Raw genomic sequence first — 16,227 nt, forward strand, 5'->3', positions numbered from 1 at the left:
AATTGTGCTTGTGTATTTTTTAATAGGCGCAAAAACTATGTTGGTAATAATAGGGTTGATCCTTTTTTGCGGACTTTTGATTATCACGGCCATTTCTGGTCTATGTTACCTGCGATATTTGAGGGATTACTGTAGATACAAAAATTATTTTCCATCTGACTTTTTTCCCCCTCATCAGACTGTAGTTCATGGAAAAATACTGCAATGCATCCTGCCAAATTTGGGTTGTAATATAAACTCTCTTATAAAATTGAATATTTGAATCACATAATACCTCATCAAATCATTTCATTACTTTTTTTGCAGGGGCACGGAAAGATTGCTAAGGCATTCAGTTTGAACAAAAAAATACATGTCTACTTTAAGGTATATATGAGGTATATTTCAATACATTTTGGGGTCACTTCTTGGACATTTCCTGGTGATTTTGTAGGCATTTAGGTCACTTTCTATTGGCTTTGGCCCATCTATTGGTAAATTTCTGTTGATTTTGTTTTTTTTTTGTGATTTTTTTTGGGGTCACACATGAGGCAGCTGCTAATACATTTTATAATGAGGTTTAATGTTGGATTAGATAAAGTTGTTAAGGGATTTGATAATAGTGGGGCCATTAAAATGTAAGTTGTCAAATTTTGGCAGAATTTCTTCACCAATAAATTGCCTGATATGTATTGTGCACTATAATTTTGTATTTTTTAAATGAGTGATCCATGTTCAAGTAACATTGTGAAAGGTTAAAACTTTTTTCATTGACAAAGTAGTCAGTGGAAAAACGATCATGTGGAATTTCTGCTTGAGAACATGCAGAGATTTGAGTTCAGATGTTAAATGTGAGGAAGAAGGGGGTCAAACAAGAGACATAGGAACCCCCACCCAGCAGAAAAGGCGCTTGACTTTTAAGCTCTCAACATCTTGTTCATGTCAACAAACTGTCACTCACCTGGATTTTCTTGCTCGCAGCTCCTTCTTTCAACCATAAATGAAGTCCTCCTACATCATCCATCATCTCCTTCAGAAAGTGTTTCATAAAAAAATATGTTAGACTTAGGGTTGGGCAATATTGCAAAATTTAATCAGGAATAATCATTTGAAATGACTTGCAATGAATGAATTAATCAGCAAATTTCTGTCAGATGAATGAGAGTGTCAATATAAACTCAATGTCTCCCATTGTTAGCAATAGATGTCCAATCCATGCTAGCAGTTATCATGGATTGGACATCTATCGCCGTCATTGAGAGACAATGAATAATAATATAGTAAAAATAATTATCGCTGGTATTAATTGCAATTAGTCACAGTGTGGAAGGAATCTAAAAGTGGTATTTAGTCTGATTTTATTTCATCTATGCAACCATTTTCATAAAATAATTTTGTATAATATTAGTATATAGACATCCCCAATATACATTTATTGCACTCAATGGGACTCAATGGGACACAATTACTTAATGCTAAGCTAAATTGCAATTAATCATATTGTGTATAAAAGCACAAACTGGGTATAATGCATTATATGGCTGTTTTTATCTTTTTTTATCACTAGTACATGACCAATCAGTTTCAAGTCGGCGCCGTCGCTTCCAGTTTAAAATAACTGTGAAAGATGAGTTTATACACAGTTATAATGATGAATGTTAAGATTACTTGTAATGAATCTTGTTCTGTGCTATAATTACCCCCAAACCACTTTTTTTAAATGTCCTGTCATACAAGTGAAATATTTGTGTAGTTAAAATAATGCCATTTGTTGATTAATATGAATCATACTTGAACTTACAATATAAATCAAATGTAGAGGCACTTAAGTCGTTTGGAAAGAAAATAAAGAGGCAGCAAGTATCAGTCATTTGACTAGTGGAAGACAGCTTAGTGATATGAAATGCTTGCTGTCTATGTTATTGAATATTTTAGCATGAAAAAAATGACTTATTTAAGGTGCCCCCGGACTTGTTTCTATTTTTATTTCCTTCAGTGTCATTTACATGTCCAATCACGTGGCTCTTAAAAACTAAACTAAATGAACGTCTAGCGTTGTCATGTCACCGGTAGTAAAGGAATGAATGTACATGCTTAAAAGTGAATGTTAGTTTTGTGATTAATGAACTTGAGTGCAAAATGTTATGACATCTGTGCTTTGTAGAATGCTTAATTATATTCTTAATGAAAGGACAAGCAATTCATCAGTGTTTGCCAGTCAGAATGGAAGTTGTAAATAAATTTAAATTTGAAGCTTTTATCTATACATATATATAGACATATACACATATATAGACATATACACATATATATAGACATATATAGACATATACACATATATATAGACATATATAGACATATACACATATATATAGACATATATAGACATATACACATATATATAGACATATATAGACATATACACACATACATACATTCATACACACAAATACACATACATACATTCATACACACAAAATAAACATACACACATATATACACACACACATATATACACACATATATACACACTTAATATGGCAGCAATTGACAGCAATAAACATCCAATCCATTTGAAATGGGAGAACTGGCAGTAAGAAACCTGTGTTTTTACAAATTGGCTACTGTTGACAGTGATCCAATCATGTTGACACTGGGAATTTAAATTACTTCATTTTTAACCACCCAATTAATTCACTGCTCATATCTCACTTCAAGTTGATTGGACGTCTACCATCGTCAACGGCAGCTGAATAGTTAATAATGTGGTATACCTAATGTTGTAGAAAGTAGAGCGTGTGGAACATGTCATTCTGCTGCCCTCTGGTGTCCAACCTTGAAAATTACAACAACAAGTCATTTCACAAATAGTTCAGTATTGTGAGTGTTAGAAAAATGAAGTTGTAGACTTAATATATCAAGAGTACAAAGTTATAGATTTTATATTTATACCTGTATAACAAGTATTAATTTTAATATTCTATTTGAAGTCTGGAGGGAGAGAGAAGAAAAAAAACAGTCAAGATGTGTATTCAATACAAAATAGTTGTGGTTTATTCTTTCGGGAACAAAAAATGGCAACAACTAAGTGTCACTTGCCCTAAAGCAACAATATATATCTACAGGAAAGAAACAACTTGGCTTCCTTCTCAACACATTGAGCACTTTTTTTCCTCACTGGCAAATATTACAAAGAAGTTTTTGGGTATTTTTTTTTTTGTCTTCTGATTTCACATTCTGGTCTCATTTGAACATTAAAACGTGTTCATTTCATTTTTGAACGGCCCTTAAAAGCTGTCACGTCAATAGAAAAAAAAATTGAAATGTGTGGGAAAATGTGTGATTTTATGGCTGTGTTTAAGTGTTGGCGCCAATGACGGGGACAGATATCCAATCCATTTTAACTGGAAGTAATTTTTGCTCATTTTCTTGCCTTGTTGCATTGTCCAAAAATAAATAAAAACAATTTTTATTATTTAGTGAAGAAAAAAGAAAAATGAATTGTTTTTTTTTCATATTCAAAATCTTTTTAAAGTTTTAAGCCATTATAGGGCATTTTTATTAATTTAAAATACAATAAAATTAACAAAATTCGACTTTATTTTTTATGTATTTTTTAAAAATACAATATAAAAATAGCATTTAAAACAATCATTAACAAAAATACTATATTCCCCACGATCCTTGTGGGAATAAACGGTACAGAAAATAAATGAATGAATATTATATTCTAAATCTCATTATAATAATCAGGAATAATATTACAAATTAAGCAATTATTCATTTGAAAAATATAAAAAAATAATATTAAAGTTTTAGTTTTTTGAAGTCATATGAAAAGTTAAATTAAAACCAAAAATGAAGGTTGGCATATAAAAAAAGTTATATTTGTTAATTTTTATATCTGTACTCCTTGATTAAAATAGTAATTTCATCTGTAACCGCCAATAGTAGCCAACAAGTTACTTTTTGGTATTTTTTTTGGTGATCATGATTGGCCTCTTCTGCAGTGAAATGTCACATAATAAATGTGCAATTCATTTTTCAAATGGATTGGACGTCTATCGCTGACAATGGCAGCCAATGCGTTACACCCGTTAGAATAGGCGGAAGATTGTTGTATTCAATGTAAAACTGTAAAATGTTTTTAGAGCAACTCTAATTCCTCTATCACTGTCCATATTGGAGTTTTTTGGGGCTCTACATGCAGAAAATCATGATATAAAATTTTCAGTTAAATTTTAAAGGGTCCATTAGTGCGTGCTTGCCATCAGTAGTAACTGCTGGTAATGCTTGATTCAATGGGGATTTTGTGTTGTCTATTCGTGCAATTTTCCCAAATTTCTTTGAGAAAAAACAATTTTCTGTTGCTTTTGTTTGACTAGCCCTTTCGTCGGGGTGTCCTTGAATGGCTTAGTGACCAAACAGAAAATATTCAAGTGCGTGAACGATATCTTCACATATGGGGAGAGAGAAAAAGGGGGGAAAAAAAGAAAAAGAGCACAACGTCCCACCTCGAAAGCCGTGGAGGAAAGTGCAGGTTTGTTTTTCTGTAAACGACAAATATTCACTTACCACTTGCCTCTCCTCCCCCTCTTGCCTCCATCTTGGGACTAAAATACAGCAGGTTCTGGATTGGGGGCATAAAGGGGGAGGCTGTAGGTGGTGTAGTAACAGCAAAAGGGGGGGGACAAGGGGTGTCCATTTTGTGATGACTTTTGTGTGCTGGCGTTGAAAACAGCAAGGGCCCTTTATGATTGTTTGAGACGCTTGCGAGGCGGCCCCAAGAAGGGGCACTGGGCAGACGCTAGTGAGCGGTACGCCTCCGCCACCAGGTGAGGGTGAGAGTCCACCATGGACTTCCAGCCAGATGTCTCCATCACTTCGGCTGCGTGGCTGGTGGACAAAATGGGAATGTTAAATTGGGTTAAATTAACGGCAAAAGTTAGTCTGTCATGTGCTTTAACTTGAAATTCAATGAAACATGCTTGACAAAATAATCACCAAAGTTTTACTAAAAAAAATTTAATTAACCAAAGAAATAAAAAGCATATCTCCATTCATTCCTTTTTAGTTTACTTTGTACTTTATACTTTTTACGTTAATGATGAGTGACGAGTATGTTAATACTTTAGTCCTTTTATTTCTGTTTGTTTTATATGTACTGTTAATGCCCCCGGGCCGAAAAGTTTGCCGACCCTTGTTTTAGATCAGGGGTGTCAAACATGCGGCCCGCGGGCCAGATCCGGCCCGTCTGGTAGTTTGGTACGGCCCAGTTTGACACCCCTGTTTTAGACCTATGAAAATGGATCCAAATAATTTGAGTGTAAAAAAAATGACCACCGCTATAAGAAAATGCAACCATTTTGTGACATCAGCCAGTTATGTGATGGATGTGATAATGGCTATTAATTTCCATCTCCTCACCAAGGCATGTATATAATAATGACCAAGGAACTGTTGTTGTGGGTAGTAAAACTCACTAGTTGATGAAGTCAACGGCCTGCGTTTTGAGCTGGTCGGCGCTGTGCAGGTCAGCCAGGATGAGGATCTCGGCGGCGTTCTCCACGGACAGGCTGGTGCAGAGCGCGTCCTCGCACATGACTTTCAGTCTCTCCAAGGCGTACTGATGACGGAAAAGAAGATTAAGAGACAATTCTCACAAAGCGCTTTGCTTCCAAGGCCACCTCACTTTGTCAGCAGCGGCAAGCAGGTCGTCGGCCATCTTGTCCAGGTTGGGGGCCTTGTCTGTGTAGATGAAACACATCATTTCTTTGAAGACATCAGGCTCCACATCGTTGATTTCCACACGGTTCTGCCAAAGACGTTAAATAATATGGTTATTTGGAATAAGGCTGCAATGATGAATGGTCTAATAAACAGCAAATGTTCATCTAATTATTATTAAATGACTCCATAAGTACTTTGATTGTCAAATTGTTAACAGTTGGCCTAAAAATGGTTTAGATCTTTTTGAGCTAAAGGGTAAAGATATTATTTTATTTATTATTATTATAATCATTTTTTATACTTTTCAATTAAAAAGCAAAGACAGTTTTTTTCTCACTGACAACTGACACCCTGTTTTGTTTATTTTTTGGCTATATTAGTTATCTGAAAAACTGAATATTTAGCCTGTTCTGTGTTTTACCATTAAAGTCTGAAAACTGCAGAACATCAATTTTAATTTAAAAAAATGGGGGGGACAAAAGAGGAACACACTAAATATCTGTTTTTGGGAGTTCATTCATCAAAATATTTCTGCCTAAATTTGCCTATCCGACTCACCTTTTTACTCTCTTCCATCTCATGTTCAAACATGGCGCTGAACACAGGAGAGCGAGCTAGGGAGAAAAAAAATACCAGTTTAGTGATGACATCAGAGCTATACAAGACTTCTCTTTTAGCTTGGGGGGTTCTGACCTGCCAGGATAGCCTTGTGGGCTTGAAACTCCTGTCCGGCCACGCACAGCGAACAATCGGTGAACCGCGAGTTCTCCCACAAGCCGCCCAGCTCATCGGCCAGTCGGCAGTCCGGGACCTTCACCATATTCATGGTGTTCTGGCCCGAAATGTTAACCGAGTCTTGCACCACGCTCACCTAGAAGCACGACCCATTTGGAATAAGCTCAAAACTCTTAAACGCCATAAAAAGGCAGGATCGTACCTCGCAGAAAAGCGTGAGCTTGTCGTCGGGTAGAAGACCGTTGGCTTCATCGAGGAGGAAGTCTCGTCGGATGAATTTTTTAAATCCCCAATCTTTACCCTGCACGAAGCGATAGGCCCGCTGGCTTTCTGGGTAGATGGGAGGAAGGAAAATAGGATTATTGGACAATCAGAAAGGGAAACAGCGGGTTGCGATGCTGCTTACCCATGGCTTTGGTCTCCTCCCCTTTGGCATTGAGAATGGAGAACTTGAATTTGGCTCGGACTTCGGCCTTTGGACAGCTGACCAGCAGCAGGTAGAGCGAAAGGTAGTCCTTGCTCTCCTCGTCCAGGCCTTTGGGATTGACTCGCAAACACCTTTGGGGGAAAAAAGGAGTGACTTGAAAATCGAGAAAAAGATAAAAAGAACGTGCCAAGATATCTTGGGAAGACTGCTCACCACTTTAGCTTGTCATTGGCGCCCGAGGAGAATGTGGAGCTCTTGATGACCTCCCCCATCTCCTCGCGACAGAAGCTGAAGTTGTTGATGGTCCACATGTACGAAAACTTTACGACTTTGATCTGGAGAATGAAAAACAACAAACACTGAATTGAGTAACATAAAATAAATGATTTTTTCAGACTCTAAATTGATACTTTTGAGCCTTACATTTAATTTTGCAATTTTTCAAGATGGCTATCCTATTTTGTTCATAGATTTAGCCTATCATCATGGTGATGAAACCGTAAATACTGCCACACTGTCGTCTTAAACAAGAGAAATTGTCAATTTCAATTTTAGGGCAATTTTAAGGGTGCAGGCTTATATGCAAGAAAATGTTGTAGTTTGAGGGTAGTGGCCACCAATGGAATTGATTACATTGAATCTGATTTAGAAGGATGTGACATATAGTCAGATGTGGATGCAAAGTTTTTTTGATATTTGGGTGCTACAGCTTCTATTTAGGTGGACTTTATAGTGTGTATGTGACAATGATTGGGGTAAGAGGGGGAAAAAATATTACCTGCGTGTAGCACCAGCTCTCAGCCACAGGCCCGCTGGACATTTCCGCTGGGGGTGGGGGGCTCGGGACTCTTGACATCGCCAGCGTGACGCAATAAGTTGGTCGAAAGCAGAGGAGGAAGCGTTTTGTCCACTCGTCAGCGCTCGCTCCAAACGTCCATCTGCAGCAGAACCCGCCAGAAGGACGCGGGTCGCCCCCTGTGGACCAGAGGAATGGCAAAACACAACATTAAGCATATTTCAGTGCAATTGACTGCGATAGACGTCCAATAATCACTGCCAGACCTCCTAGTCAGAATGGACTGAACTTCCAATAGAAGAGTTGTCTACACACCTTGGAAACTCAAAGCAAAGCAGTCTTAGATATTCTTACATCCTCTCTCAATGCAATGAAACAATGCTTACACAATTTGAGATTTTTCCAATATGCCGATAGAAAAATTAAGAACCACGTGAGTACAAAGCCCCAAAGACGCTCAAATGTTTGGAAAAAAACTGATAAGTGAACAGGTGTGAATAAGGAGGTGACACTTGAGACTCAAAGTGCCAAGCATGTCACACTGATGAAACACATTTGTTCATTTTAGTCTGCACGGTTACACGTGAGAGTGAAGAAAAGAGCACAAAACGACGACGTCATCTTTTGGCGTTTTTGAACGAGTTGAAGTGGCGACAGCCCACAAGCTAACCCTAGCTAGCCACGTAGCCGAGCAGAAAATTTGTCGCCACTGAGACAGGTTTCGATTTAAAAATACGCTGCAGTGGGTTCGAGTATAATATTTTCAAGGTTCGGGTTTTCAAACTACACGTTTGTAGTTATTTGTCGACGTTCTTACCTCTTCTTTGAGGTCACTTGCTTTACGTGTTCTCGTGTTGTTGTTAGCTATTAAGTGAAAGACCTGAGGCGTGTGACGTCACTACGAGCACCGTGCTTGATGGTCCTACGGTTTATTCTCTTACCTTTAAAACATGTCAAATCAGGAATGATAGGTTAATGAATGCTTGTTATACACTCAATGTCCTATTACGTAAAGCGAGTGTTATGTAGAATAAATCGCCTCTGGATTATCCTTTCCCTAGTAGTGAGTGGTCAAAGGGCTCCCTCTAGCGGGGAGTTGAAGCCCACAGATTTTTCTTTGACATGAGTTGCATTTCGCAACATTTTTGGCACATAAACACGCTGTTATCCGTTTATGTCCTCTAACACTCTACTTTTGAATATATGAACCAACAGAGGTTGAATAAGAGGTAAATGTGATCAAATGCTAATGCCCGTCAAAAGGGGTAGAGGTCTGTGGTGGGTGGTTTTACAGCCATAAAACATAATTATAAAATGAAAAAAAAACAGTAGTAATTGGTGTAGCACATTAGTATTTAGCCAATGTGAGTGCTTTAAATAAGCATTTCAAGCTCACTTTCTCTGGCATTTAATGGCTTTGTATAACCTGGAAAAAAGTAAACCATTAAAACAACCAGAAAAATCAAAATAATACATTTTATTAGCAAAATATCCACAAAGGAGAACAAAGTTGCATCATGATCACAACTGTACCTCCAAGTTTCTAAAATCATCGTTTCTTCATTTTTGGAAAAACAGCATTCCCGCTGGTTGCAATGGGGATGAGAATCTTGCGTTGGTCCATACGGAGGTATTTCTCAATCAGGACTTGCACGGGCACTTTGTCGTTTACGTGACCCTGCCTGCAACAGAATTTCCACACGTTGAAACCTGATAAAACAACGGCATCAAACTCGATGACTTTGTACCTCCTCAGAAGAAGTTCAACATCTTCCACCTCGATGGTTTTTCTCCCTGCATGAGCGGCGAAGGTTTCCAAGTCTTCGGCCATCCGCTCCAAGAATTTATCCGTCCTTTTAGTCAATGGAAAATTAAAATTGAACCCAGTTGACAGAATATTTTAGTACTTACGTGTCTTTTAAAACAGAGTAAACATCTCCAGAGACTTTTGTTTTCGCAAAGTGCCGAAATGTCTTCATTAGGTAACTTTTGGGAAGACTGTCGTTCTTGGGTTGCGCTCTGCTCTTCCGTTTTCTCACTGGCTTTGCTTTGGCTGGTAGTACACCTGCGGTAGAACTGCTGCTTGCGCATGTGAGTGTGGAAGATCAAAAACAACAGTGGGAAATTATAAATAAATTTTAAAAAATTAAAAAAAGATTATAAAATGTACCTTGGTTGTGGTGGCTTGAAAGGGGTGGCATAGGGCAGCTGGAAAGTTTTTCTTCTTTGTCGAACAAAATCTGGCGTGTCAATGGGGGTTTCTGTAGATGTTGACAGTACAAGTCATTATTATAAATTCATTTAATTACTGTCACTCTTTCCAGTTTAAATGATGAGACGTCTATCGCCCAATATGTATGAAGCTTATTCCATTTTTTTTGTTTTTCATCTAGAAAAAAATGTTTTGCCATTGGGATTTTTTTTTTTAAATAAGATTTTTATAAAACAGTAGGCAGAAATAGGGATTTTTTTTTCTTTCACTAGAAAAACTTCTTTCCACTACTGTGCAATGGTTATTTAACTTAACATCAGCCAGTTTAACTCCTTATTTGCCATTTATGGCAATAGACACCTATTCAGATTGAACTGTGAAGGCTGCCAGCAAAAATCTAATGGATAGGACATCAACTAGTGGTGAATGTATTGAAATCCATTGAAGGATGAAAAGAGCCACATGTTTGGATGTCAAAAATAAATAAAAAATCTGGAAAATAAAAAGAACCTCATGCCCAAATATAGACATTTTTTTCATTGGTGGGGAAAAAGTGAAATCTGAGACCTTCAGGTTCTTGGTCATCATCATCATCATCATCATCATCATCATCATCATTCTCATCACCATCATCATCGTCGTCGTCATTTTCCTCAAACTCTTCAACATCCTCCTGAAAATCCTGAACCTCTTCTAGCTGATAACCACCCCCTGAAGCAGTTCCTTCATCGCCGTCCAGTTCTTCAGCAACTTCTTTCTGCTCAGGACTAAGTTGGACATTGCGGGAAGAGCTGATGCTGTTGGGAAGGGGCACTAAGAGAGCACGCTCTGATGTACGAGCTTGCCGCTCGATACGTTCAATGGTTTGATTCCCTCCCTCTTCCGCTTCTTCCTGCAATCTGTCCATATCTTGTTCTTCGGTAATGGACGCAACATTGGCTTCCATCTCCTCTCCTTCTTCTTCTTCTTGAGATGCCATTTCAGGCTCCTGCTCTTCTGCTGCTGAGTCCTGGTCAATTTCAGAAGCGACAACCATCGCATCTTCCTCAGGCTCTAATTCCGCCTGCTGAGTCGGCGAAACCTCGACCATCACCTTGTCCTCCGTCGTGGCGGCCTTGGAAATTTCGGCGGTGTCGGTTTGCGTGTAGAGGGCGGTGTTACAGTGAATAATATCGTTGGTGACTTCAAGAGCCGCATCGGCGTGGGCGACATTGCTCAAGCTGGACTCCGATTGGATAAAGCTGCTAACTCCTGGGAGGAAAGATTTAAATGCAATTAGTGCTCCTTGTAAAATATATTTTTTTAATAGTATATTTTTTTAATAGTAACGGAAATAAATAATAAAGTAGTGAATTTGCGATAATTGGGGATTACTATACGTTTTATTTGCCACTCCAATTAATTTCAGTGATTTACCCTAAAAATATGGTCATTAAAATATCAATTCAATATGGAATTTTTAACCTGAAATATTTAATCTAAAAATTCCAATAAATAACACAGCAAATATATGTATATATAGTACATTTTGATAAAAACAAGAAAAAGCTAAATGTCTATTTATTGGTAGTTGTACTTAAATTCTCTATTTTGCAATATGCATTTCTCATTTTACATTTCATTTATTGATTTTATATTCATATGGCAGATATCAAATTGCAAAACATCTAATTAACTTATCAGTACAGTTACTGAATTGGATGTTTTATTGGCGTCAATGGCAAACGTTCATCACCTTGCTCTTGGCACATCTTATTGACAGCATCGTCAAACTCATTTGCCGTGATTCTTGGACGGTGAGAAACTCTCCTCCTTAGAAGTATCTTTTGGGTCTGATCGCTCACAAAGGGCGTTTTGAGAGTCAAATTAGTGGCGCTGAAAAACAAAGTCACGTTGTTGGACTAATGTATAACATTTTAAAAGGAATTTAAAGAAATTATGACACGGTACTTGGATAAAGACAAGGGGGGATCTTGTTGGACTGAATTGTCGTCTTCATTTCCCGCATCTGTTTGGGACAAGAATTTGAATTTAGAACAATGACATGCCAAGGTTGTTGTTTTTTTGTCACTGCGTTCCTCTTACAATCTTTTTCAACCCGTTCCACAAAGGCAGTGACGTTGAGGCTACGACGCGGTCTCTCCCTAGTCAGACGCTTGGCCACGCTTGGCACACCAATTGTTGGGTTAGAGAGTTCCCACTCGGACAGCTCCAAACTTAAAAGAAGAAAAAAAATAAGACACAAATCATAAATTATTTTTAAAGTGAATTAAATCAGCGACTATTTACTACCATGAGATGATAAATTACTTCATATGTAAATCATGTTATTTAAATTTCAAACTATATATTTAATCTCAGAAGGAATATCCAATATCATTTTTTATACTATATATAAAACAATTATACATTTTTAGTTTATGTTGGTGTTCCTATTGGTGGTTGTTTTTTTAACACAAAAAAATGCAAAATAAAAAAATATATATATATATTAAAAAAATCATCAAAAGTGACCTGCAAATCATCTAATTGGACCATATTTAAGTCAACAAAGGCTATAATAAAATAATTACTACTCAAACCATTATTTCATGAGGAAATTTACATTTTGTGTACCTGGGAACCTGGATGTCTGCTAAAGACGGCTGCGGCTCCGGAACCACCGGTGACTTGACGGGATCTTAAGAGTAGAAAAAAATGGATGCTTTTGAATGAGCTGGTGGCACCTTATGATGAAGTGCAAGTATCTCATGCATACCAGTTTGCAGGATCTCCATGAGAACTTTGCGCGGGGTGTCTTTCTCATCAAACAACATGGATGTTTTTTGTTTTTTAGCCTTTGGAGAGGCAGTTCTGGAGGCTCGAGGTGAGAGAGATTGCCTGGAAAAGCTCTGGAAGGAAACATTCCCATTCACAAATAGTTGACAAAAGCCCTTTTAATTTTTTTTAATTGACAGAAATGAAAAAATCAATTTAAACCTGGTTTATTTCAGCTAAAATGCCACAGCCATGCTTACCATAAATGACCAGTCACAGCTGCTCATTGTGGGATGAGTTATGCTTGGAGTACTCACATTATTATGAGAATGAAATCCTAAATTGTAACATTTCTAAGTGAAGTATTGTATTGAGGTTTAGTATTGATCATAACCACTAGATAGGTATTCGTTACTCGGTGAGTAGGTGGTCAATTAGAACAATTAAGAGCATGTATTTGAATTGTAATATACTATACTATTTTGTTTAGGTGTATTGTTTAGAGTGTGGGAACTAATTCATTTGTATTTAGTTATTTTTAATGGGGAAAATTGGTTTGAGATACGAGTACATTGACATGCTAGGTTTTTTTGTTTGTTTGTTTGTTTGCTCACCTGACGCAGTTTGTACTCTATTTTGTGCCGTAAAATGTTCTGTGGGGTTTGCGGAGGTCCATCTTTGCCTCTGGGTCTGGTTCTGGGGCTCCGCCTCAATGGGCTTTTCAGCAGTTTAGAGGCACTAAAATGAAAGAAAGATGACATTTACAGCCGCGTTTGTTCATGAATACATGTTTAAATGTTGAAAAATTACAATAAGAACGTTCAGCCTTGTCCCTTGCATTCATGTAGCTGTGTTTTCGATTGCTAAATGTGCCCCACTTGGTTTATAATGACATGAAATGTATGTTAGCTCGTTAGAAGTAGGGACAAGCAAACAAAGCGCAACTTTTACCACCTCAGAGTGACAAAAATGTGTCGTTTTACCCACCCGCGAGTGATGGGAGTCCTTGGTTGTTCCGTACTGATAATATGACCGAGGAGACTCCGAGCAGTCAAGTCCTCCGTCGGCTCCATTTCGACAAACGAACCGCTTCCCTACCCGAACTGACTTGTTTATGCTAGCCCTACGAGAACAAATTAGCGGACAAAAAAAGCGGCGTTTCATAAATTATTTTTTGTGACAACTTAGTTGTCAAAACAAGTATGTTTTCAGCGAGGTTCCATACAAGCGGCTGACTCAATGGACGCCTAGTAATTTTGTTTATCAAGAAACCCGCGGTATTTTTAAGTAAATCTCGCGAGATTTAAATATGTTTTCCTCAGATGATATCAAGGTTTAAAATCATTTTGTAGAAACCGGCACTGACACCCAGCGGTCACAGTTGGTTTTACAGCAACCGAAAGCGGACGCGTAAACGACAGGCCACGTAAAAATGACTCATTAATTCAATTATTTTTTGGTTATAACTAATAAATCAAAATCCTTTTTATTAAAATTTTGATAAAAGTGGTGTCTTTGTGTGTAGTAGTCTGAATCATAAATATCAACAAACCACAAACCAGGTTTTTTTCATCACTTTTAATAATTTAACAGACAGTAAAATTCAAAAATAAATTCAGCAATTACTCCTGCCCACAGGTGCTTTTACTTTTTATTTATGCAGTCACAGCTAAACACGATTTGCTCCGATTTTCACAGTTCATGCAGTGACTAGATGAAAAAAAAGCAGCCAACACCAGTCAATGTTTTGAAAAGGCTCAAAATAGGGGATGAAAGCATCAGGAAGAAGCTTAGAAATCAGGTCCATCCTTCTTCAGCTTGGAGTAGTCCATGTTTATTGTAAAAAGCTGCAGGAAGAAGGAAGTAGGAAATAGCACATGTGAACTTTGAGGCAAGATAAGAGAGAAGATATGCCTTAACCATGAATGTTCACATCATACCTTGTACTGGTGAGTGGGGTCCATTTTGTTCCAAGGCTCGGGGTTGTTCTTGCGATCCCAGCTATTATACAAAGAAGTAGATTGTTATTATTTCTAAATCCAATGTGGGAAAGTAATACATGGTGAAAAATAATAGCTTACCAGACGTCAGGATTCTTTAACGCAAGTCTGCCAAGGTACATAGCACTCATGGCTGCTCCACCACCAATAAAGATGAACAAGGGGATCAACTGAGGAGGGAAAAAAAGGAAAACAATATTTTACAGTGATTTCAGAGGACACAAACTTCGGAGCAGCCAAATTTCTTATCATTTATTTTGAGTAGACCTGAAAAAGAAAAAAAATCCCATGCCTGTGTACTTACTGGATGTTCACAATCTTAATTCAGGCTGTCCTTATTTGCCTTGATGCAATAACATTTTTTTATTTTAGCTTTTTAATGTAGGTATTTTACATGAACTATGGCAAAAGTCTGCTATCTTGTTTGTAAATAGCCATTTTTGTGGACATATTGGGGATTCTTAGGATACCTTGACAAACCTGCCTAATCAGCCTATCCCAGATTGAAGAAAATTCCCTGTCTTAATGCCCATAGTAGGCTGGAATAGGCTCCAGCACCCCTGCAAACCTTGTGAGGATAAGCAATACGGAAGAAGAGTTAATATTGAAGACTAATTCAAAAACGTAGCTTACTTGAACCATAGAAATTATGTTATGTTATTCTGTTTTGTAATTAATGTGATATTTCATGCAACACACATGTATAAAAAATAAATGTCATGATTCTCTCAAATGTTGTCCTGGAAACCTTTCCAAATTGTATTATTCTGTCCCTGTGTAAATATGCAAGTACAGGTCACGAATCATGTTTATCTTGGGAACATAAAAGTGCAGCCACCTACTGTACATACGTGCAGTTTACTGCTACAAAAATGGTGGATTGGATTATACAATATCATAATGGAGGGCGTGCATCCATTTGTAGACGCATTAAGATTTATTATTTAATATTTTTCCAAGAAAATCATTGGTGATGACATATCTTGAGTGAAATCAACATTATTTTGAATTGCACCTGTCACAAGCCAATTTGAATGCACGGGAACGGGATTTTAGAAGCTACCATCATAAATGAAAATTTCTGTAATAATATCATAGGGTGATTGAAAATGAAATGTTTGAGGACCCTCCATTGAAATTGTACACTTGTCCTCTAACCACTTCAATGAGACACATTTCAATGTCACCGGGTCATTTCATATTGAATATAATTTAAATTGTCGAAACTCACAGCAGGGTGGTTCTTGAGCTGCTTGGCGACGGTTCCGAGCATCGACATGTTGGTATCCTGCCGCTCCGCGTTTTATTCGACGGCGAAAAAGAGGAAGGTTTCTCGGCTCTTCTGCGGAAAATGGGTTCACTAGTGCCGTTTCCGATAGGCCGAAGGACCCCTGAAGTACACATCGTGGTTCCCTGGACTTCAGCCAATCAGCGTGCGGCAATGATGAACAGCTGGCCAGGAGAGTCACGTGACTCTCAAATTTCGCTCTATGATTTTAAATTCATTCGACTCAACACATTACAATGCGACGTTATGACGTCCCAATATTAATTCGAGGGATTACACTACAAAAATGCCGCTCTAATTGAT

The 16,227-nt window shown here is 37.7% G+C and overlaps 3 protein-coding genes across 7 annotated transcripts; all 3 read right to left on the minus strand.

The window, feature by feature from the left end:
- Positions 1-957: 957 nt before the first annotated feature.
- On the minus strand, positions 958-8,725 carry spop (speckle type BTB/POZ protein). Of its 5 annotated transcripts, XR_013329649.1 has the most exons (12): positions 8,485-8,629; positions 7,650-7,846; positions 7,085-7,206; positions 6,851-7,002; positions 6,647-6,774; positions 6,403-6,580; positions 6,268-6,323; positions 5,672-5,794; positions 5,463-5,605; positions 4,555-4,875; positions 2,754-2,814; positions 958-1,009 (listed from the first exon to the last, which is right to left on the minus strand). XR_013329649.1 is itself a non-coding variant. In XM_077739200.1 (10 exons), the coding sequence occupies exons 2-10, from the start codon at positions 7,725-7,727 to the stop codon at positions 4,731-4,733; spliced, it is 1,125 nt and encodes a 374-aa protein (XP_077595326.1). In that variant the 5' UTR covers positions 7,728-7,846; positions 8,609-8,725; the 3' UTR covers positions 3,490-4,730. The 5 variants fall into 5 exon arrangements, 3 of the variants coding, with proteins under 3 accessions (XP_077595326.1, XP_077595323.1, XP_077595324.1); XR_013329648.1 differs by lacking the exon at positions 958-1,009 and having other exon boundaries at positions 2,500-2,814; XM_077739200.1 differs by lacking the exons at positions 958-1,009; positions 2,754-2,814 and having other exon boundaries at positions 3,490-4,875; positions 8,609-8,725.
- A 404-nt stretch (positions 8,726-9,129) lies between these two features.
- On the minus strand, positions 9,130-13,930 carry cenpt (centromere protein T). The gene is made up of 12 exons (XM_077738977.1): positions 13,624-13,930; positions 13,251-13,374; positions 12,638-12,770; positions 12,496-12,559; positions 11,965-12,095; positions 11,830-11,887; positions 11,615-11,754; positions 10,447-11,130; positions 9,838-9,928; positions 9,579-9,746; positions 9,416-9,520; positions 9,130-9,349 (listed from the first exon to the last, which is right to left on the minus strand). The coding sequence occupies exons 1-12, from the start codon at positions 13,707-13,709 to the stop codon at positions 9,217-9,219; spliced, it is 1,917 nt and encodes a 638-aa protein (XP_077595103.1). The 5' UTR covers positions 13,710-13,930; the 3' UTR covers positions 9,130-9,216.
- Positions 13,931-14,258: 328 nt separating this feature from the next.
- On the minus strand, positions 14,259-16,037 carry ndufa4b (NDUFA4 mitochondrial complex associated b). Its single transcript, XM_077738940.1, has 4 exons — positions 15,868-16,037; positions 14,718-14,806; positions 14,577-14,637; positions 14,259-14,483 (listed from the first exon to the last, which is right to left on the minus strand). Exons 1-4 carry the CDS (start codon positions 15,913-15,915, stop codon positions 14,427-14,429), a joined length of 255 nt encoding a protein of 84 aa, XP_077595066.1. The 5' UTR covers positions 15,916-16,037; the 3' UTR covers positions 14,259-14,426.
- Between the last annotated feature and the right edge of the window lie 190 nt (positions 16,038-16,227).

The sequence above is a fragment of the Stigmatopora nigra genome, chromosome 18 (genome assembly GCF_051989575.1).
Source record: "Stigmatopora nigra isolate UIUO_SnigA chromosome 18, RoL_Snig_1.1, whole genome shotgun sequence".
NCBI classification, from domain to species: Eukaryota; Metazoa; Chordata; class Actinopteri; order Syngnathiformes; family Syngnathidae; genus Stigmatopora; species Stigmatopora nigra.

Coding starts and splice junctions, on each gene's coding strand:
- spop (XM_077739200.1), bottom strand. CDS start 7,727: ATGTCAAGAGTCCCGAGCCCCCCACCCCCAGCGGAAATGTCCAGCGGG. Junction 7,003..7,084: donor GCCAATGACAAGCTAAAGTG/GTGAGCAGTCTT, acceptor TTTCCCCCAAAG/GTGTTTGCGAGTCAATCCCA. Junction 6,581..6,646: donor AGCTCACGCTTTTCTGCGAG/GTACGATCCTGC, acceptor TCGTGCTTCTAG/GTGAGCGTGGTGCAAGACTC.
- cenpt (XM_077738977.1), bottom strand. CDS start 13,709: ATGGAGCCGACGGAGGACTTGACTGCTCGGAGTCTCCTCGGTCATATT. Junction 12,096..12,495: donor GCAGACATCCAGGTTCCCAG/GTACACAAAATG, acceptor TCTTCTTTTAAG/TTTGGAGCTGTCCGAGTGGG. Junction 9,929..10,446: donor TGATGACCAAGAACCTGAAG/GTCTCAGATTTC, acceptor CAACATCTACAG/AAACCCCCATTGACACGCCA.
- ndufa4b (XM_077738940.1), bottom strand. CDS start 15,915: ATGTCGATGCTCGGAACCGTCGCCAAGCAGCTCAAGAACCACCCTGCT. Junction 14,638..14,717: donor TTAAAGAATCCTGACGTCTG/GTAAGCTATTAT, acceptor TTTGTATAATAG/CTGGGATCGCAAGAACAACC. Junction 14,484..14,576: donor ACCCCACTCACCAGTACAAG/GTATGATGTGAA, acceptor TTCTTCCTGCAG/CTTTTTACAATAAACATGGA.